General features: G+C 37.3%; 1 protein-coding gene across 1 annotated transcript in view; it reads right to left on the bottom strand.

The window, feature by feature from the left end:
* The window catches only part of GALNT1 (polypeptide N-acetylgalactosaminyltransferase 1), a 62,381-nt gene that overhangs the window by 22,299 nt on the left and 17,033 nt on the right, over positions 1 to 23,049 (bottom strand). Inside the window, exons 3-4 of the mRNA XM_041475937.1 lie at positions 15,392 to 15,566; positions 1,881 to 2,047 (exon numbers count right to left, since the gene is read on the bottom strand). Of these exons, the coding sequence (XP_041331871.1) occupies positions 1,881 to 2,047; positions 15,392 to 15,566 (342 nt within the window). The remainder of the gene's footprint in view (positions 1 to 1,880; positions 2,048 to 15,391; positions 15,567 to 23,049) is intronic.

The following is a 23,049-nucleotide window of genomic DNA, read 5'->3' as shown; positions in this document are numbered from 1 at the left end:
ATCATGCACACACACACAACCTCAAGGGGCAGCTCAGTATGCTTGCTACCACCTTGGTGACAGAGCAAAAATCCACTTGTAGCTCTTCAGCTACAAAAGTTCCCCTTAACCACTGTAAGCTCCTATCGTAAACCCTCCCCTTACACTGTAACCCGCGTATCATAGAGCTACTTGGGGCAAATCCAGCACCTCTCTTCATACACACAGCTCTTGGGCAGATCTTGTCACCTGGACAACAGTCAGACAACTTACTCTGAGGCTGGAATTACCATAGGCAGCAAAACATGAATTTTGCATCACTAGAATGAGAAGCAACAGGCTGAGATGTCAGCATGCTGTAAAACCCTTCTATGACTTACACATGGAAATTCTTTCTGATACAGCCTACAATTGGTGACTGTGTCAAGACTTTTGTTCTAATGGCCTACTACATTGGTTCCAGTAGAAAACTTTCAAAATAGAGGAAAAAAAAGGTGGATCAATATAAAAGTATAGACATGTTTTATTTAGTAAACCTGTACTACCCTCTCACCTCCTCTTGCCAACACAAGGAAAAAAGTACTTCATAACCCATACCATCAAGAAATACTAAGTAAAGAACAAGCCAAATATCAACTATTAACTAAAATTAAATGTTAAGGATTATACAGAATATTATTTTTATTTCTAATATATTGCAATTAAAAATACTATGAAGATTAAAAACAAAATAATATTACTATATTTCCAAAAAAATCAGCTTCAAGTTTTGCTTATTACGCATAGCAAGTGTCATTCTGTAGCATGGAGTTTTCATTGAAGCATTATTTTTTAAGAAATCGAACCTATTGCAGCACGGAAACTGAATTTTAGCTTCCCATGAATGGAATAATCAAAATTGATCCCTCTGAACACCGAGCCTAACGGTGACAGCAAATTTAAAAGCGTGCAACAAATAGAGCTGCCTTTGCTATTGTTCACCAAGTGATTCAAGTATTAAACGCCCTCAAGCTGTATGAATGTGATCAAATTCTAAACGCAAAACACTAAAACTGTATCAAAACACAAAGTCCATGCTGCCAACAAAAAAGTAAGCAGACAGATGAAGTTACACCAGCTTTCAGTGCAGAATGATCCATCTGTATTCCAAAATGGGCGCTGCTCCCTCTGCCTTCTCCTGCCCCGGGCGCTGTGTTCTGCTGAAGAGGGTTAAGCCCACATCAAGTCAGCTTCAGTTTTCAAAACACAACTGTCAGAACCCAGGACATCCCTCTGGATGCCTTGGATGGTTCAAAATCCTGGCAGGGGCTCAGAGACCCTGGCAGGAAGACAAAGACACATGGGAATTCGATCTTAACCCATGAAGCAAATTACCAACTTTATATGAAGAACTACAAGTCACAAAAGTTTAAGTAGCATAACAGTAGTTGTCACAGGGTCAAAGGTGAAATTTTGAAGAATTTTACTATGGGGGTCTAAGGGGGAAGATGGAGGGATTTGGGCGTTGTCCTGTCTTTCTTCTTAGCCTCCATCTTCTTGGTGATGGTGGCACTTTGGGATGGGTGTAGAGTAGAAAGTCACTGTCTAACATAGGTGATAGGTATTGGGACACAACTGTAAATATCAAATATGTAGGTCATAGTATAAAACACAACACCAGCCCTGTGAGCGGGCAGAGCGTGCCTCAGACCGACTTGCAGAACAGACCTTGGCAGGCCAGACAGAAAATGTTTTAGACAAAAAATAATAAACAACTTTGAGAACGTGAGCCGAAGACTTCTGATCTATCCTTTGACAGCTGGGTTAGGGAAAAAAGACTTTTTAACACTCCTCGGGATCATCTTGACCGGAGGAGATCCCGAGACAACGAGCAGCAGGTTGGGCACCGACGCTCTGCTCACCTCTCTCACTGGCGTCATCGACGAGGACGATCTCCTGCAGCATGTGCCGTGGGGAGCGATTGATCACGCTGTGCACCGTCCGCAGCAGCGTGCTCCAGGCCTCGTTGTGGAACACGATGACTACGCTCGTCGTGGGAAGGTTGTCTGCATACACCTTCGTTTTACACCTGTAAACCAAACCAAAGCAGGTATTTGTAAAGGTCAAGCCTTCAGTTAGAGCTGCAAGTCTGAGGCTTCCCTCTTGAGGATCGATACTAACATCCCGGATATATCAATTTTATGCAGAGTGTGACAAAGGAGCACAAAATACATACTTTATACATGCTCAAAGTGCTATAAAGTTCACCAAATTACAAGAGAATTATATTCACTTTCCAAAGTTAGCATGGAAAATCATAAGTTTAGCTCTCCTAACAGCATATATAGAGCATTTATGTAAACTATGACATACACTTCAAGTAACCCCACACGCAGCCAAAATTTTTACATTCTGCAATGCTATTTTGAAACAAATTACGTTTTCATTATCTTCTAGAAAAATCAATACACTGTACACAAAGTACTGATCACAGTTCTGAAAAAATTCCAATTCTGCTCTAAATAATAACCACACTACTGTAAGTGTTCTCTGCACAGATCTTCTCCTCCTGCACATTTAACAATTACACAGTTACTTATGTAAGATTTGATGTTATTAATCCTTTAAGAATCCAAATTAAAGAGATATATGCAGATCTCAAACAAAAGGAAAAGACCGGGGTGGAAAAAGAATCATATTCAATGCAGCTCCATTCCAACAAAAAAGCTTTTATTAGATCCCAAATTGTTGAGTCAGTTCACTGTAATGTAACCTGATCTAAATGCTACAATACCTTAACAAGTATTCATGACTATCCTAACAGCAGAACTGTCCAAGGGCTTGAGAAGCACAGAGTGCATATCCTCTACCCTAAATATCCAAAAGCCATGCTTAAGGAGCAGCCTGCCAATACAACAGGATCATGGTGTCAGCATCCATCACCATGCCAAACAGCGACACAAGGAATGCCAGCCAGAACTGGGCTCCCAACATCAGTATTTTATTAGCTGGATAACTCATTTAGCCAGAGCTCTTCTCAGAGCAGCTCTCACAGCAAACCAGCAGTTCAGCTCTGAGCTGGTGACAAAAGCCCAGCACGCACAGACATCTCAGAAGGGATCAGTAAGTCCAGGTGCAAATGAAGAAATGACTGGAAGGGCTTCTGTGAAACCATTTCTGAGAATTGAAGCAGTTGGATCAGGCACTATCTGCCTTCAATATTATGCCTACTTATTATACAAGTATGCCAAATTTAATTATTCATCACACATTATAAAATCTTTATGGAAAGCTTCCGTATATCCCTATGTTATCCTGATTCATTTCACATGTTAAAAAAAAACCAAAAAACCAAAAACAACTTGCAAAGCATGGCAACTGAAAAAGCTACTTCTTTACTATACCTTGAAAAATAAAATAGCTTTTCACAAAAAAATATGAATTTCAGATGTAAAATTCAATCATAAGCCAAATAATTGTATCCCCATGTTTGTCATTTGTTCAGTCTACTTTGCTACTTTAAACCCAAAATGTTTTATTCCTTCTGCTGCACTGCTCCCTAGACCAGAAAATAAGTTTCTGATTGTAGAACTTCAGCTACAATAGTAATACAAGTCCACCAATTGCTCCTCTACTTTTTAGAAGAATATTTGTAAAAAAGTTGAGAGAAGCCTGTTAGCAGTTCTCTATGAAAAGCAGTAACAATGTGTCATTCACAAAGAATATCATGCTGAGATAGGCACAGGATCTACTATTGTAGTATGAAATCTCTCATCTTCAGCCTTACCTTTCATTATTATGGTTTTACAGAAGATTTTATTTTACTGAGCTCATATCAATGAGCTGGTATAAACATCAGCCAAGTGATCAGGGCTACAATGTTTACACAGCATTGCACTGTCTGAAGTATAAATATATCAAAACATTTGAGATCTGTCCTTGAGGGGGAACTTCTTAGCACTAACAGGAAGGCTTACAGGAATTTTTTGGGGACCCTCCTCCCAGCTGCAAGGCATTCCTCCTGCTCTGTCCTGCAGGTGAATCTCCAGCTTGCCAAAATGAAACGTGTCCATTCTCACTCCCAGGGGTCAGCCCTTCCCGGGGTAACAGTTCAGGAGTGATCCCACGCTGGCACTTGGCTGCTGGCTGGGTTTAACCCATGGCACTTGTTTGCCAACACGTGAAAGGCTGCCAGCAGTAACACAGGGGTGGTTTCATAACAAAACTGGCCGGGCACCTTTGAATGCTATTCTTAACAAAGTGCTTGGTATGAAATTATTCTGGACTCATTGATGCAGGCAAGACAAATGAAAGGGTTGAAATTATGAGACCTGGTTTTTAATATTCCTTTTACTTGCCCTTCTGTATATACACCTTTTAGCTATATCTGTACAAATTGCTATGAATACATACAAATAAAGCCTCCTGTTTTTAATTTTGAAAACACCAGTAACTCCTTCTGCCCCAGGAATATATTGCTGCAGAACATAAGACAGATAAAATAGAACACTTGATGCCCATGATTAGACATTAGCCTTCTAAGGAAACCTCATGTTTTTTCTATTAACAAACATTTAAATTAAGAATTCTTTTGTCTTTCATTTGAAAACAAATTACCCCAGAAAGGAGTACTATAGAATTTAAAATAAAGCATTAGCTTCAACCAAGTTATGCAACATTAGAAGCAGAATAAAACCATGAGGGGAATGACACACAGGCTATGAATTAAGGACAATTTGAATTTTAATGAGCTACTAATACATTATGTTCCTTTTGTTGGATCATGCCTCAAACTGTTTTAAAATTGAGTGCATAACATTAGGAAGGCATACCATCCCCAGTAATATAGTGAAGACTCCAAACAGCAGCTGAGAATGTCTGCTCCTCATGGAATGCATCATCCTTCCTTTAATCTACAGCATTCACTGTAGATTATGCAAACTCTCAGCTAATGTGACTCCATATATTATTTAGGTTGTGGAAACTCCCCAAAAACATCATATATTTTAAATACAAACAGAGACAGAAAAAAATAGCGCAGATTGTTAAAATACAGAGTAATGATGTTTGTCTTCCCAAGTCACTGTTACAGGTGATGGAGCCCTGCTTTCCTGGAGGTGACTGAACACCTGCCTGCCCATGGGCAGTGGTGCATGAATTCCTTGCGTGTGTGGCTTTTGCTTTCCTGATTAAACTGAATATCTCAATCCTAAAGTTTTTTTCACTTCTACCCTTCTGATTCTCTCCCACTGTGGGGGCAGTGAGCAGGTGGCTGCATGGGGCTTAGTTGCTGGCTGGAGTCAAACCACAACAGAAATAAAGTGAAAAATTACATATGAAATAGAATTAAAATTATCAAAGATTTTAAATTTCCTCACATCCAAATCAGATGTGAGAAAAAATAATTAAGTTTAATTATTTAATAATTAAAACTTATTTAATAATTTACTTATTATTTTATTAATTAAATTAAATAATTTAATTCCGTTTAATTAATTAAGATTAGGCTTTTTAAAGCTGTTTTACAAAAACACCACTATAAAGACATGACTCTGCTCTGACCTTTGTAGGATTCTTGCACTTACTCTTCACAGAATTTCATCTTTTTGCAATATTGCATCATATATTCAGAATATTGAGTACTGCATTCTGGTCTGGGGCCTTCAACATAAGAAGGACATGCACTTGTTGAAGCAAGTCCAGAGAAAAGCCACAAAGATGTCTGAGGACACCTCTCCTATGCAGAGAGGCTGAGAGAGCTGGGGTTGTTCAGCCTGGAGAAGAGAAGGCTCTGGAGAGACTTTATAGCACCTCCCAGGACCAAAGGGGATATAAATGAACTGGAGAGGGACATCTTACTGGGGTCTGGAATGACATGACAAGGGACAATGTCTTTAAACTGAAATAGGGTCAGTTTAAATTAGATAATAGGAATAAATCCTTTACTGTGAGGCTGATGAGACAACTGGAACATGCTGCCCAGGTTGTGGATGACCCTGGAAAGTGCTCACACACAGGCTGGATGGGACTTTCAGCAATCCAGTCTAGGAGAAAGTGTCCCTGTCCACAGCAGAGGGGTTGGAACTAGATGGTCTTTAAGGTTCCTTTCAACCCAAACCATACTGTTCCATGATTCTATGATTCTGTGAGAATAGTTTGGCCCAGTTCATTACAGCTACATAGTTAGTCCACATCTCCCCAAGAACACAGGGCAGTGTTAGAAGCCAGAATATTTTATAACTTGAAATCAAATTTAATGAACTATAAGCAAAGAAAGGTGGACCAATCCTAGCATTTATCTATAGCACTGCTAAAGGAGGCCAATGACAGTAAAATAAATACATGTTGTTGTCCTTGACAATCTGTAGCCAGAATCCAAAGTTTTAAGTCCATTACAAAAGCTTTTTAAATGAAAGGCTAAAAGCTACTATGAGTTTTGTTTTGCTTGTCCATTATTGTGACTCTTTGTGGAGCCATAAGTTGAATCTTTCATAGAAGCTTTGCAGGTTTTACATGGGAAGATGTTCAGGAAAAAAACCTGAGAGAATTTTATTCAATGGGCTAAGTATAACCACTTGAAAATTCCCTGATGCTACTTCAAATGCAACTGAAGAGCCTCTGAATAGACTGCTTTCCTACATTCTCTTTCAACCCAGAGTACAAATAGTGCACAGGAGACATTACAAAAATAACCAGAAGAGACAACAAGTAAGGCAATTATGTCCAAATAAAATTAAGCCATTAAATCTCAGAGTTTAATTGTTGCTTCAGCACAAACTTGCAGGCAAAGAAGACAACTTTTGCACTTTCTACAACATCACAACCATACACACTCAATTCTTCTCCACATGTGACAGAACTGGAAGCCTCTCTTCTCTCACACCAAAGAGGGAATAAGGGAACAAATGTACTTCACCACTGCAAGGGCAGAAGAAATCTACCATACAATCCTACAAGATGCTTCAATTGAATTCATCAGAAGGTGAAGTTCTTCTGATACCCATCTGATCTCCTCATTGTCCAACTCAGAGATAAAAAAGCTACCCACCTAGCCACAGCCAGGCATGCAGAGACTCCAGAAACTTGGGAAAACACCCGTGCTGGCCTCATGCTGCCTCTCCCATTTTACTGTTGGGTCTTTGATAAATATTCCAAATATGACATTAGAAAAACTCTGCAACTGTGCAGCCATCTTATTACAGAATAGCACTTGACATTTTATCAATATTTTAAAATTGCATTCATGGATCAATTTACTTAGAAATTATTCCTTAAACCCAAGATTGAGTGCTACGTGCGTAATGTTGGCAAATCTTGAAAGTCATATATTTACAATGTTAGTAGTGATCTCTGCACACCCTTCAAACACATACTAAATCATTTCTGAAAGCAAAAAACATGGATTTACTATTAGGATAGCTCTTAAATACCTTTTCATAGACTAAAAAACATCACATCCCAAACAAAGCTACAAGCAGGGAAGAGGTCTTGTAGGAAATCAGAAAGACACTACTATAATGCTCATGCAGTGAGACAATGAGGAAAACTTTGTTCACTAAGGGAAAATATGAAATAAATTTTAGGTCATTTTCTAGAAAGATGAGGGCATAATTATAGTCTGCATTAGAAATAAATGCTAAATTTCTAAGGTACTATAGGGCAGGTTTCTACCCCTTCTGATGCTCCCGACATGTTGTTCTCCACAGAGGAGAAATGAGAGAACAAGATACACATTGGAATTTGTTCTTTAATATAGGTTGTTCAAAACAAGCCCACTGATACTTAATACCTAATAATGAAAATTAACAGAGTCAGACACTACCTGAGCTATGATCTGCTCTACTTGTTTCCAGTTTTATTCCCATATTCCACCAGCTTTTCAAAGGAACAAGCCATGAGCAATAATTTACAGCGGCTCAAAAACATTAACAGGAGTAAAACATGTATGCAATCCTTGTTTTCTAGCCCAGTGCACACAGCCCAGAGCACTCTGATAAAGGACAGAGATGGAACACAAGTAGAAGTGTCTCCTGTGCACTGAGCAGCTCAGCTGGGAAATCCCAGTGGAGCTCAGATTGGTGCTCATACGTGCAGTATGGTAACACAGTGCCAATGCATTTTTGAAAGCTGAACTAGCAACAGATTGGGGCAGGAAGGGAAGCATGTATAGTCATCTTACAAATTTAATACAATCTTTCATCTTGGATGCTACAAGCAACAGTTATAAATAAAAACTGCAGTTATAAATAAACTGCATCTCAGGACTTAAATTTGACAATGACACATAGGAATAATCCAAGTCTTGCTGAAAATCAGGTTAGAGCTGAAGTATTGAGGAAATACTACACAGCACAGCCTCTGTAATAAATTTGTTTAATATTACTGATGCAGTACAAACAACTCACATTTCAGTATTAAAATACATTGAGAGTCTCTGGAAAGTAAGCATCAGTATCCTTTGACTTGAAAACACACATTTATTTTCCTTTGAGGTTACAAAAGTTAATTCCAGATCGATAGAAAACAAAATCAGAAAATCTGAACTCCCCTCATGAAACTTCAGGTTTAATTACTGATATGTGATGAATATCGCTGCAGTGCTATAAAATGTCAGTATTCCATTGTTTCCTGCTCATATGCTTTAAGTTATAGCCTGCAATAAAGTTAATGTTACAGAGCTGAGGCACAGCTATGCCCAACAAGAAACCTCCTCTCTCCTTAAATCCAGGTGAAAACAAGTTTTGAAATAAGACTCTGAGAGTCACCCTGAAGCTGCTGAGACTGACCTATATTTCCATCAAGGGAGTACGCCCTGTAGCAGGGTGTCAGAGAAAATCTACTACACCAAGAACCACCAGGACTCAAGTCACATGGTGTTTTTCTGGTAAACACTGACTTAGTCTTTCCTGGATCACAGAATCACAGAGTGTGCTTAGTTGGAAGGGACCCACCCAAAGATCACAGAGTATAAGCAGCAGCCTCATAATATCATTTAAGAGGGGGTGCTAATAAATCTGCTTTTTCCATAAATTTTAAGAACACTCCAAGCTCCTAAATTGAAGACAATCAAGCTGGATAAAGATGTGATTTTCATATAGAAGCAATGCAGCTAAAAGGACTAAAAGCAATTATTCTGAGAGATATGGGATCACTAGCTGCTGTAACATGCCAAACCACATTTCACTGTTCAGATTTTGCATACCACCATGGCTTTAACTTGCAACTGAACAAAGAGAAAGCACTGCAGATAAGGTTGCAACAAAACTTCACACTACCCTGAATCTGCTTCTTCCAATCAAATCAGAAAAATTCATTTTAGGAAGAGGCTTTCTTTTCTGTAATTCATATCACAACTTCAATTTTTCTTTCTGAACAGGTGCCCTGGATGCAGGCAAATCCCTTATCCTTATTTAAACATTTCAACGCAGCCTGCTTAATATCTGCCTTCAATAGTATTACATAATTTACCTGACATCAAGAGTATGAAATTTTCCTTTCTTCTGATCTCAAAGATTTGGATATAAGAAAGGTCGCATTATCTCATGAGTCAAGTAGAAATCTTCTTAAACCCTGAAAACAAAATCCAAAATGGTTCTTAAAACCATTGTGGTTACAGAATTCAAGCAGAACTTCACAAAAATAATAGTAGCTGCAGTTGACTATTTTCCTTATCCTGAAAGCAATCACAAAAAAGCATCTCTTGACAGAAGTAAAACCAATTCTGTCCTCAGAGACTGAAATTGAACCTAGATCTCTAGACCAATTATTTTCCATACCTAAACTAACAATCTGAATAAATTTCAGGATATGGTAGCTCATCCAAAATGGATGAGCATGAATAAGAATATTGCAATTAAGAGTCAGACTGCCAAGAGTTTGTGCACATATACATCTGAATATACATATATATATATATATATGTATGTATATACATCTGTGTGTGAGTGTGTATAGTGTAACCCCCTCCCACCACCAAAAAAACCCCCAACAAAACAGTTTACAGGAGGTAAGCTGATTTTTAACGCTATTTTTTCCCCTCTAAGCTTTCTCTAGGGAAAAAGCTTATAGGGAATTTCTTTCAGCTAACTCACTAAATCAATGTGAACAAGAACAATTCCAAACATTGATTCTGCAAGGGGCCAGTAACAAGCTATAGGCACCGCAAAAGCCAGATGAAAAAACATTCCTGCCTGAAAGAACGGTAAAGTCTTTAATACCTCACATGCTTTCAGACTTCCATGACATGGCTGAAAGTTACACTGCTGGTGATGAGGTCAGCAGATTTCTCTACAGATGCCAAGTTAATTAACAGCCTGGATTTCTAGCTTAAGTCAAAAGCTCCTGAGTCTTCCACCACTTATGTTGACAACTTTGCTCATTTTTTATTGTCTTTACATTATTATGACTAGACCTAAATGATTACCCGAAGTTCACAAAGTATATCACAATTTATGGAGCTTAAATCCCCATGGCCTCATGTGGATATTAGTGCTCAGGTTCTATAAAAAAGCTTTTCTCCCCACCACATTCCACATAATCCAGTGAAACTGTGGGCTGCTGCCAAAAGCAATAAACCCACCTTTTGCCATGACAGTTATGTCCCATCCCCTTCTTTCCACCAGATCTGGTAGTCATATGGCTGCTGGGTGTGTTGCTTCAGTTTGCTGAATCAACAAAGTATACTTTTTTCCACTTTTTGGTGTCAGTGAACATCCAGGTCACACAATCATCAGCTTAGTATCAACAGAAGTGAGGACAAAACGTCTTTCATCTGCAGTCCAAATTTATACCAAATTATATGTAGTATAAAACTACCCCTTAGCTATTCTTCTAAATTAAATAACTAAGTAGAGAGCACACTTTTACAAGCCTCATATAGAAGCAAATACCTTGAGTGCTGTCTTTTAAAAAACCCATGAAATATCACACTTGAGTCCCAAGACTACACTCTTGCATGTGTGCCTTCATTTGTTTTAATATGAATAGTTCTACTCAAGCTATTTTCCTCACACTGAGATTGTGTTAATTTTATGGATGTGTTATATTTCGATTCAACTATAGTATCCTAAAGTATAGAGCAAATAAATTTGCTTTGAGAAGCTAAAATTCTGAATATAATTCCAGTATATTCTCAAGTGCATACATCATACTTAAAATCAACATTACATTTTTAAAGCACAGATGTGAAAACCACATTGTGGTAACTGAAAAAAATTATATGGTATCATCTAATTAACAGTGCTGAAATCTAAATTCTGTTCTTTCTAACCAAAGATATGACAGAATCAGTCAGAATCACTATTTTACTAGATTTACTCAGAGAGAAGACCAGCATAATTGTCATAAACTCCACAACATACATGTAGCATAGAAGAATGGCTTTTAACTTGGAAAACTGTCTACTTTCTCACAGTTGTGGAAGCAAGCTTGGCAGCAGGAACTGAGAAAGGTAGTTTGATCCAGAAAAAACCCCTTCAATAATAACAATCTGACAACATTAATGTACCAGTTAAACACGAAGATCTCAGAAATATGCACCTCTCTTTTTTCCATGAAGTGGCTGAAATTGTAATTTGTATGGATTTAAACACAGTTGACTCAAAATATGTAGGGTCATCTGGCTAAAAACTCTGATTACACCTTGACATGATTTATAGCACTTAAAATACCAGCACACCTACCTTCCTGAGCACAGACAGTTTGAGAAAATGATAGTTAAAAGATCCAGACTCTATGCAGAACTAACTGAGGTAAAATAGGACGTCTCATACCTTAATTCTGTCAAAATCATACCAACTGGAAAAAAGGAAAATGAAGATCTTTTATGCCAAATTGTCTAGAACCTGTAGCCTTGGAAAAAGGGTTGCTGAGGGATCAGCAAGGAGCGTGGATACTCCTGCTTGCTGCAGGTCTGTTTGGGAAAGCCCATCACCATTCCAAGAAATATCAGTCTGCAAATGTAACACCCTGCTAGCACTGCACCACAAGCTCCAGTGGAGACCAGAGCCTACATGAACACAAAATCATTCTGTCACAGCTATGCCTTCATTGTTTGAAGACTTGATTGCTTGTGGCTGGAAAAAAAAAGTGTTTTGAGCAGCTTCTTTCTCTTTTCAAGAAAAAATCTCAGAATTTGGTTTAAACACTCACAACAGGGAACAAGTGTCTACTTAAAAGTTTTATATATTCCACAAATTGCTAACTAATGAATTCAGGCTGGAAAGCTCAGCCTTAGAACACAATACTCATTCTTCATTTTGCAAAGCAGTCTCTGAAGTCACCTCCAACAGCACTGAGAGCCAAACCAAGTCATACAACATGTGCAAATTTCATGCTTCCAGCCCCTCTACTTTCCAGCCTGAACACCAATCTAAGGCACACAGGCACAGCTGAACATATACTTTACTCACTGGCATCTATTTTATTCATTGCCTCCCTCATCTTCAGCAAAATCAAGGCAAGACACCAGTGTTCCTGATCATCCATCTTTTACTCTTTGCTGTCATGTCAAGCCCACAGCTGCATATTTTCCTGGCAACTGTGAATCAACTCCCACTTTGATGATTGATTCACAGGCTAGAATAAGACATGCTTGCAAGAATAATTCTATTAACAACTTAAAACCAATCTGGTATGCACAGCTGCTTCTTCCCCTGCAACAACTTTCCTCCAGAGGTTGTAGCCTTGTTCATCATATTAGTTTGTTAAACTAACAAGTCCCAGTCCAGATTCAGGGAAGTATCCAGGCTAAAAAAATTTCTGATTTAGCTTTTTCTTTTGAGCAAATCACACTCAGCTGGAATAAAGAGAAGTAGAGCAATGCTCCTGGTTGCAGACACAAAGTGACCAGCAATTCAGGAACATGTCAATGATTTTATAGGTGTGTGCATCAGTAATTTTGTGCCAAATAATAAAAATAGATATAAACCTGTAAATACAACTGGGGCACACTTGGCAGAAGAGAGATGCCAGGTTCTGTAGATGTCTTGTACTGAGGAGTTCCTTTAGCTGGAGAAGTGCCTAGAAGTTATTAAAGAGCTCATATTTTTGTTCTTCTAGTAAGGGAACAAAATTTCTTGGCCAAAACAGAAACAGGGTGTCCAGAGTGATGTGAGATTAACCTACAAGCACTCCAGGACCAACATACTTGTTTTTGCACAGGTGTTTAGGGGTTTGGCAGAACTAGAAATTAATTGAAGTATGAAGCAGTCTACTTCAAAAACTGCTCTCCAGCTGACATGTCACGCCATTTCCATTAAATACATGTGGCAAATTGGTCCTGGCACTCTTAATTCCACCAGCTTTCCAATGATTAACCGCTAGGCAAAACCTCTGCAGGCTTCTGTACTTCAGAAAAACTGACATGCTGGAGAATTAGAGGACTTGAAATAATCACTTCTTCCCGCCACACCACATTAAAGGAAGCAACCCACAAAACTTGTGAAGAAAATAATTACATGGTTGAACAGCTAAGCGTGCCTTTGAACACATCCTGCTTTTTCAAAACCTTGATTGAAAGTGCTACTGGCAGATGTGCTGTAGGCACATAAATGTGGTAAGGAATGACTAAAAATTACCCATTCTCCTTCTCCACAAACTATTTCCATATTACCAGGGACATAGATAGAACAAATTATAACAGAAGTAATTCCACTAATGGAGCACAGAGTGTTTCTGACTTTGGAGTATTTTGACTAATCAGATAAATTGTTGCATCAGACATACACACAACATCAGAGTGTATTTATAGTGTTCACAATTCTGAAAATGGTTACAATGTTCTTGAAAAGTAATACTGATCCACACATACAGATTAAGACATCCTTGTTGTAAATACAGTATTGTTCTCAAATTTGACACAGAAATATTAACATTCTCCATGATTTCTTAATTACCATGACCTTATAAAGTACACGTTGAAAAGATGACAAATGTAAGAGATTTTTGGGAAGGGTTTTTCTCTCAAAAGCTACGAAAAATGCATACACACTTAAATGTTAAAATTTTGACAGGAAATTACAAGAACAGAAAAAAAACCAACTCTGTCCTGAGACTATACTAAAATTTTATACTAAGATTCTACTTTCACAGACAGAGTATAGTGAGAGTATTGTATCCAGAAAAAATGGAAAAAAGAAGCAAATGCAACACTACAAAACTTACAGCATATGTCTCACTGTGAAACACAGTAAATGCAAAGCATAGCCAAATGTGAAAGACAAAAATTTCTATTTAGCTAAACTGGATTTTGAAATAGCATTTTCAATTGCCTGCAAATTTGAGTGATGCCTAGGTAAAAATGTTTTAATAGTTTATAACAATTTCTTTTTCCATTTTTGTCTAATTCAAAGTCTAGACCTCACAAAGGTTACGATTAAGTCAACTTTTTAGAGCCTCAAATGCATGTTTTCATATTTGAAAATTGATTAAAAATTAAAATACATTATTTCAATCTTGTGAAATCGTATTTTGAAAAATATGCCTTCATTATTAGGAACACCAGCAATGCATCAAGAACATCAGCCCTACCAGGAACTCACAGAATCACTTTCATCACAACAGATGAAGGCACCTACAAACCAGTTCTTTAGCACTCATTAAAAATGAAAAGCAGTAAGAACTTCATCTCACTCTGCTAATATTATCTTCTGACAGAGGAGATAAAAACAATTCATCCAGGAGCTAGGCATTGTATATAAAGCAGCAAAGCAGAGCTTCTAAAGAAATTATTCTTGCAAAAGATAATGTAGATAATTAGGAAAATTTTGTTTCATAAGTTTTATTCAACCTGAATGCCCCTTTCATAAAGAAGAAGGGTTGAGGTGGGGGGAGTCATCATCTATCTTATCATAGTCCCAGGAGAGTAAAGCAATCTTATTTTTTAAAACAAGGCTACAATTTTCTTTTTAATTACTTATGACTCAAATAGCTCTGAATGGATCAATATTCTAGAGGCAAGATCAAAACCAAACCAGATGGATATTAGAAAACATTATAATGCAATCTAAATGAGCTTTTGCACATTTCATTAGGTAAGAAAATTTTTGAAGTATTTCTCTCATCACCCAATCTCTTTTATTTTATATAAGGTAGGATTTTAGTCTGCCTCATTACAAGCAATGCATGAATTTTTCAAACAAGTGATTTTTTCCTGAAATGCTGATTCTTAAGTTAACTTTCCTTCAGCCAAATTAATTTCTATTCCCTGAACAGGCTTCATACTTGTAATCAGATTCAAAGTTAAATAACACTGAAGAAAACTGGTCTCTGCTGGTCCATCTTATTTTACTAATAAGTATCTTATAAACAGGAAATTCTCCAACTGTTTGCTTGAACGGTAATATCTTAGAGACCTGTACTGTTGTTTTGAATTAGTCTTCACACAATCTTCATTTAAAGAGAGTACATTTTTAATACAACATAAAGTACTTACCCTTCTAACCTGACATCAGGTAAAGATCTGTTGAGTGCAATCATTTCACTTGCCATTAAATTAAATTGATTTATTTTAAACATTTCTTTCATTTTCTCTTGCTCCTCTTTTGGAATGACCACAGGCTTCCCCATCTCTCCAGGTCCTTCATGTGGTTTTTGCATGGGTTCTGGAACTTTGAAAAAATAAAATGTTACTAACTCCTTTTAAACTTGTTTTTGTTTATAAATTTTGTTTACAAATTAATTTATAAATTAATAAAATTTTGTTTATAAATTAATTTACACTGTAGGAGTGCTCACATTTAAAACAGTCCTAAACCCACCATGTTTTGAAAGTGAAAACAAATCTTCACATTTGGGAGTTTAACAGAAATAGTTAAGTGCTTTTCTTACACACCACAATTCATATAAAAAACCAATAAGGATTTATTTCTATCCATCATAATTGACTTTATTAAGTTCCTGTAAAGGAAAATTCAAAACTTTTCCAGGAAAGCCTGCATGTGCAAGAAAAATCTGGGATATAAATGAGGGGGAAACCTCATTGCAGTCTGCAACTTCTTCACGAGGGGAAGAGGAAGGGCAGACACTGATCTCTTCTCTGTGGTGACCAGTGACAGGACCTAAAGGAATGGCCTGAAGTTGTGTCTGGGAAGGTTTAGGTCGGATATTAGAAAAGGTTTTCCACCCAGAGGGTGTTTGGGCAATGGAACAGGCTCCCAAGGGAAATGGTCACAGCACCAGCCTGGCAGAGTTCAAGTGTTTGAACAACACTGTCAAGCACATGGTGGGACTCCTGGGGTGTCCTATGCAGGGCCAGAAGGTGGACTCAGTTACCCTGATGGGGCCCTTCCAACTCAGCTTGTTCTCGGACTCTGTGATAAATTATGTTCCAGAACAGTAAAGGTTCAATTAAAGTGTAGCATTACATTTATTTCCACATTTTTATTCTGACAGAATGACATTGGCAGCAACAGTTTAGCAACAATTTCTCTTGTTTCTACTAATGTTATTTTTATGCAACAAAATTATATTTTGAAGGTTAACACTAGTAACAAAACAGTATCAAAACTACACATCTTAAATGTAACACTACACATCTTAAACCCAAAGAAATTTAAATATCAAATATCTGATCAAACTGAAGAAGAAGAATGGGAGAAAATTAATTCAGACTCTTGAATTATATAGGGTTTTAAACCAAATATGTAAAAAAATCAGAACGGTTTTTAAAAAGTTACACTTCTCTTTACAAGTACCATTCACTTTTCTCCTAAACAGAAATGCTCAAATACTGAATTTGAGCTACATTACTGCTTCACAAATTCAGCAAGAGTTTTAATTTAAAAAATAGCAACTCAAGATCTAAACAGAGGAACATAAAGTATTTTAAAATAAAGATACCAAATCCCCAAGAAATAAGCCTAGGTTCAAATTATCTTTAATTTGCATCTAGGATAGCACAGTGTAATTAAACCTTAGGCAGAGAATAAACAGCCACATAAAGAATGAAAATAAAATTTAAAAAAAAAAAAAAAAAAAAAAGACCTGAGCCTTCCATCCTTGTTGAATAAATATATAATAATATATATTAATATATTAAATATATATTACTAATAAATGAGGTTTTTTGCTAGTCTGTGTTTAGTGCTAACTGGTAACAAGCACAATGTGCTCCTTGAGAAATTTTCGTTTTCAAGTACCTGAAGCGATTACACTAGTTGCATTCACACAGGAACATTTAGCAGAGAAAATCCTCCCATCACAAGGGTGCTTTCTTTTAACCAAACTCTCCTTGATGGCCAGTTGAGCTATAAAACCCTAGAAGATGCCAGCCAGCCACTCATCCACTGAAAATGGATGGAGTAAGTGTGTTCGAGCAAATCCTGAACAGATGGGCAGAGGTGCTCGTTCCAGCCACGGGCTGAGCTGAGCCAGCAGTTTGCTTTGCATCTTTGCCTCTTCAGAAGGTATGGTCGGAACCTGCATCAAAACTTGCCGACTTGCAATTGCATAACCTTTTAAACTAGAATTTGTGCCTTCTGGGGTGTAATTAAATTAAAATTATGGTATACAATAAAGTAATTATTTGGGCTTAATTTTATACATTCAGCGTGGTACTATTATCTGGGCTATCACAGCAATTTTTTTTAAGTGTGTAGCAATGAGTACATAGGTTCTCTTAGACAGAAAGTGATTTAACAATGGGTGTTCCACATAACTAAAACAATTTTAAAAGCCCTGTCAGAATGTATTATATGTAGCATGTTTTTCCGAGTTCTGAAGAGTGTCTTATCCTACAAAATGACCTATTTAGAAGAAAAAAAAATTTCCTGTTTCATTTACACTTCCAGTTTATTCTTAACTTTCACTAAATCAGTTAAACTGAATAGCTAAATCAGCCAAAATCTCATCTCTCACATTTGCAGATCTTCCTGTTAAGATGAGAGTTTAGCACATCAGTGACTTGGATACTGGTGTACAAATTCCACAAATTCATCAGCTGAATTTTTAAATTTCATTAATAAATATGTACTGCTTGATTACACATTTTACCTCGGCACCTCATTCTCCTTGTAGAAAAATCCAGCAACAACTAGCTAGATCCAGATATTTTGTGCAACTCACTAAATGCAGACAGTCAAGCTGAGGTGCAGGCAGGGCAATGACTTTCCAAGAAAAGTTAACCATAGAAGATGTTCTCTCAAGTTTCTGAGAAGCATCTGCTCTTGGGTTTTTTTATGGTTATCTGTTTTCCCACAGAAGCACGCAGGTTTCACACAAACACCAACCAACAACGTTCTCCCAAAATTACTAACAAATGCATTGTTAAGAATTCAAACCACAGTGCTCTTTTGTCAGTTAAATACAGAAAAAATTTTCCTTTGAAGGACTCTATGTACTGGTGACATTCTTCTAACAAATAGAAGTTAAATTTATGGCTACAGGTTTCAGAACTAAATGAATGTCTAAATTACCACCTGATTAAATAAGAAATCTAGTAATGTATTTCCAGATATTTCTTATTTGTATCAGTAAACCATTAGTTTCAAAGAAGGCTTGATCTCTTCCACATCTTCATTAAAAAAATCAGGAACTCTTTATTTCTGTGGACTACAAATTTCTTTTTACCAGGTAATATGCCTGAAGAAAACAAGATAGCTCAAAATCTAACACCATCTAAAGCCAGGAAAAAGGGGTGGATTCTTCTGGTGAGATGTCCTTAGAGCCCACATAAACTGACCAAGGCAAAGTCCAGTCACCTTTGGAGGCATCACCATAATTACATGAAGCTCTTTGGACAGGCAAAAGTTCAGAGCAGTTCTGCCTCTTACACACACCTCAACCTTAATAGAACAAGATTGATTTATGATAAATTGTTCACATTTTCAATAATTAAATCTTGAAATTGCTCACTTTTCTTCTTAGGGTTTTTTCATGCAGCTGAGATTATTCAGAAACAAGACACAATTTAGAGATTCCATCTTTATCAGAGCTTGAAATTCAGAATTCAAGGTCTTGATTGGCAATTGACAAAAATGGCTGGTCCTAGTTTAACTTTGTTATTGCTCCAGGAAAAGAGTGTAAATAGCCAGGAGCTGAGATTACATGACTCTTGCAATTCACCAGTCCTAATTTTGAAAGATTCCCCAGCGCCCAGGGCTTCTAATCATTACACAAGGGGAATGCACCTTGAGGCAGGAAAAAAAAAGGGGAAGAGGATGAATATGAAAATTTATTTAGAAAACACATCGAGTGCCAAAGCTGGAAGTTTTTTTGCAATCAGACCTTTAGGAAGCCTATAACTGGGGATAAAGAATGACTCACTTCATCTTCACTGAAGTCAAGACCTCAAGGGATAACATAGAGGGTTCTTACAGAAATAAGACAGAGCTACACAAAAAAAAAAAAAAAAAAAAAAATCCTTATTACTTTATTAGTAAAACCACGCTACCACCTAGGCATATTTTTTTACAAGAATGGTCCCTAATTGTACTGTTAGAGAACAGCTTGAACCCTCTCTTTAAGTCTGGAACTTGTTTATATTTATTAAGTAAGCTCTATTCCAGGCTGTGAAATCTAAATTACAATGCCAATCCCCATATGAAAACAATAATGTCCAAGTAACTATCCTATGAACATTAGATTTGGAAAAAAATACTACATAACATGGATGATGCCTCCTAAGGTTAAGTGATTTTCTTTCCGATTCACAGCAACATTTAAACTTACATCAGCCACCTTTCATGGGCAACAATTAGTTATTCTTTGTGGGTTTTACTTATTAATCATTGGGAATTACAAAAAGGAAGCCACCACCCAAAAGATGTGGCAACATGTGTGGTGTTTTGGAAAAGGGGTGTGCACCATCCCTGTCAGAGGAGGTGAGGCAACCTCAGAGCTGAGCACTGGGAGAGGGCTTCCCCCAGTTTTCTCCCAACCCCTCTGGGGTGGTCGCAGCAGGGAGAAGAAAGAGCAGCAATACCAGTCAGCACAGCACAGGCTCCTCACTGCTCAGGGATTGTTGCTGGAAACAGCACTGCTGGGTGTTCTGATCCCAGCTCCCCAGGTTACCTGGTGAAGCCACTGCAGATGTCTTCTGCCATGGTGGACGGGGTGGACAAAAGCTGAAGTCCCCAGACAAATCATCCCACACAACTACAGTCACTGGATTCCAACCATTCCTCCCTCTGGTATAATCTTATTTACTCAGTCTTGTACTCTCCAGACCCCAAACCAAGCTCCCTCTTCCTAAGGCACCTCCACCTCAGCCGCCTTCATACCTGCCTAGTGGCCTGTCCCTTTTTCACCTTACCTTTTGTGTCCTCAACTCCACACTTGTGTCATTTCAACTCCCAGTCTTCAATCTCTCTCAGAGTAGACACCAAAGCTTCTATCTCACTCACCTTACAGTTGCCCATAACCATGTACACTGAGTTTTCCACAGTTGCACATTCCTTTACTATTGGTTAGTTTGAGCAATTTAAAAAATATTACAGTATAAGCAGTATAACTTAAATATTAATATTAAATAAATAAAATTAAATAATATATATTAAATATTACTGTATAAGCAGTATAACTTAAAATTACATATTAGACACATAACCTGAAATTCCTGGTTTAAGATGGTGGTATCTTATGTTATCAATACCAAGGAGAAAGAGCCCAAAGATAATTTTGGCTATGGCTCTTACCTAATTCTATAAAAAGAAAATCCTTCCATTTTGTCTATTAAAGACCTATGGAAAACATCCTTCAAACTTTATGAAAGTCCAAACTGTCCAAAGTTGTCCTCAAAATCCTTTGCTCCTGCTGAAATAGCTAAGGACTGATTTTTCCAACTGGACAAGCACAACCTAAAATTAGCATACTCTTCAGAAAAACTTACTCCTATATTGAGTAATTTCATCAAGTGCCATGGAATTCTTCCATAAATTACAAAGAGAAGCTATATACCAGAGTGACATGGACAAGGGGATATTAAATTCAGAACACTAGCATAATTTATGCTGAATCAAGGAAACTAATTCAATTATGGAAATTAAAAGCAGAGGAAAAAGTGAAGTGAAAAATCAGATTTTGATAAAAGCTTCACCGACAAAATACCCTCAATGTTATCTGAGAAGACTCCAGGCACTCTGAGCAGGAGTAAACCTGCTACAGATTCCAAATCAGTAAACTACTGGAACAAATAAAAATATCTATGATCAGGCATGCAGCTTGCTTAAAAGGAAATGTCACAGGGTCAACCAAGGTTTCTAGCAGACCTATTTCTGCACATATTTACTACAAATCAGCTGTCAAAAAAACCAAAACAAACACCCGAAAAAAAGCCCCACCAAACAAGAAAATGTACAAAACTATATATAAGGTTTTGTTTGGGTAGTTTTTAATTTGTTTACCAGCCAACTATAAGATATTAACAACATCAAGAATTTTAAAACACGGGTTTGGGTAAAGAATGAAGACTGTACTCAACTAAGTAAAATTAATGTTGCACAGGGAAAGCCATAACACTAATCTGTCAAAACTGAAAACTTTCCCTCACCTGAAGGTTCCCCCAATGACTTCATATGTAAAGTCATCTGAAATTTCAACATTATCAATATATCACACTAAGTTGATAGATATTGACTCCACCTGCTATTTTCTGCCATAAGTTATCTGTTTTATGGGAAGCCAAAAATTGGATCTATTCCCACATAACAACACATCATTCATTGTCTTACCACGTAAGAATTTCCAAACTTCTGGAGAGCAAAAGAAAAAGGGAAAAAAAAAAAAAAGAACAAAAAAAAAGACTGAGTTCCTGTAGAAGACCTATTTTCTATATGAGCCTAATTAATTTTCTTGCCACTTTGCTCTACTCTTGCTGAAAAAGAAACTCAAAAAATGCAATGCCAGCAATGGAAAATTTAAGTTAGTTCTGCAAAATTCAAGTGTATTAGAATCCCTTTAAAATGTTCACATGCAGTCATGAAAACAGCAGTCCAGAGCTGCTGAACACAGAAATTCTGCATTCTATACAGTTCTCTCTGTGGAGATTTATTGGCTTGTTTTCATCACAGGGAAAGCAAACAAGTAAACCAAATCTGACACTTCTTAACTCTCTCCCCAGTGTTATTCTTTAACAGAGCAACACTATTCTTAAAATACTTCTGAAAATTTCCCAGGAAGGTCAAGATTCATACCAGATGTCAGCAGGTGAAAAAGTTGTTTGTGATGGAAAGCAATAACCTTGAGTGCAATTAACCGATTGGACTTAACAATTAGTATCAATGAAAAGGTTTCCAACATCAGCAGTGAAACACAGACACAGCCTTTTCAGTGGGAGGGACACCAAACTACAGAATTAGACACTTCACAAACAAACTGGAGGTGGCAGCTGCCTGCAGTTCTAAATGCATATGCTGAGGCATTGCAGGGATGAGAAATCTCCCTGCACCAATCTTTTCTCCCATCTGATCAACTATGCTAACGTCTTAAAAATAAAGTTGGCAGCATCAATAGTAGTGCTGTCAAAAATCCCAAAACAAAACAACCCCACACTCAGCTCATCTAATTGGTACTCAAAAACTTAAGGTGGCAATAACAAAACTGAAAGCTTATCTGAAAACCTTTAGCATTGAGTAAAACAGTTCTCTCTTAAAAGTTATCTAGATAAGCATGCACTCATATTTGTCACTTTTACATCCAAGTTCATTCTACTATCATAAACTTTTCATTACAATATTTACTGTGCCTTACTGTTACAGTCTTTGTTCAAATTTTGGGTTACATGGGTTGTGGGGCAGGGGGTGTTTTTCAGTTTGGATGGTTGAAGTCTTTTTTTGTAGGGGCAGACAGACAAGTGAGCTTGGTTGTTGGTTTGGTTTGTTTTACTAGCAGGTCTAATTAAGTTAATAGTGCCTTTCCTTCCTCACTCATGGAAATATAAAATATCCTTTAGACTGCATTAACATGGCTTAGATTTTGCACTTCCTGTTGCATAGCTTTTTAATGTTATTTCATATGCATTAGTGCTTAAAATTTTACATCTTAAGGGGTTTTAAGTCTGCAACATACATCTCAGGCAACATGGTTATTCTCTAGTCATTCAAAGAAACACAGAACATTCCATGACTCCTAAATGCTGACGCAATGCTACATTGT

Source organism: Pyrgilauda ruficollis, unplaced genomic scaffold (assembly GCF_017590135.1).
Source record: "Pyrgilauda ruficollis isolate IOZ18807 unplaced genomic scaffold, ASM1759013v1 scaffold37, whole genome shotgun sequence".
NCBI lineage: Eukaryota > Metazoa > Chordata > Aves > Passeriformes > Passeridae > Pyrgilauda > Pyrgilauda ruficollis.
This window is presented reverse-complemented; position numbering and strand designations above follow the sequence as displayed.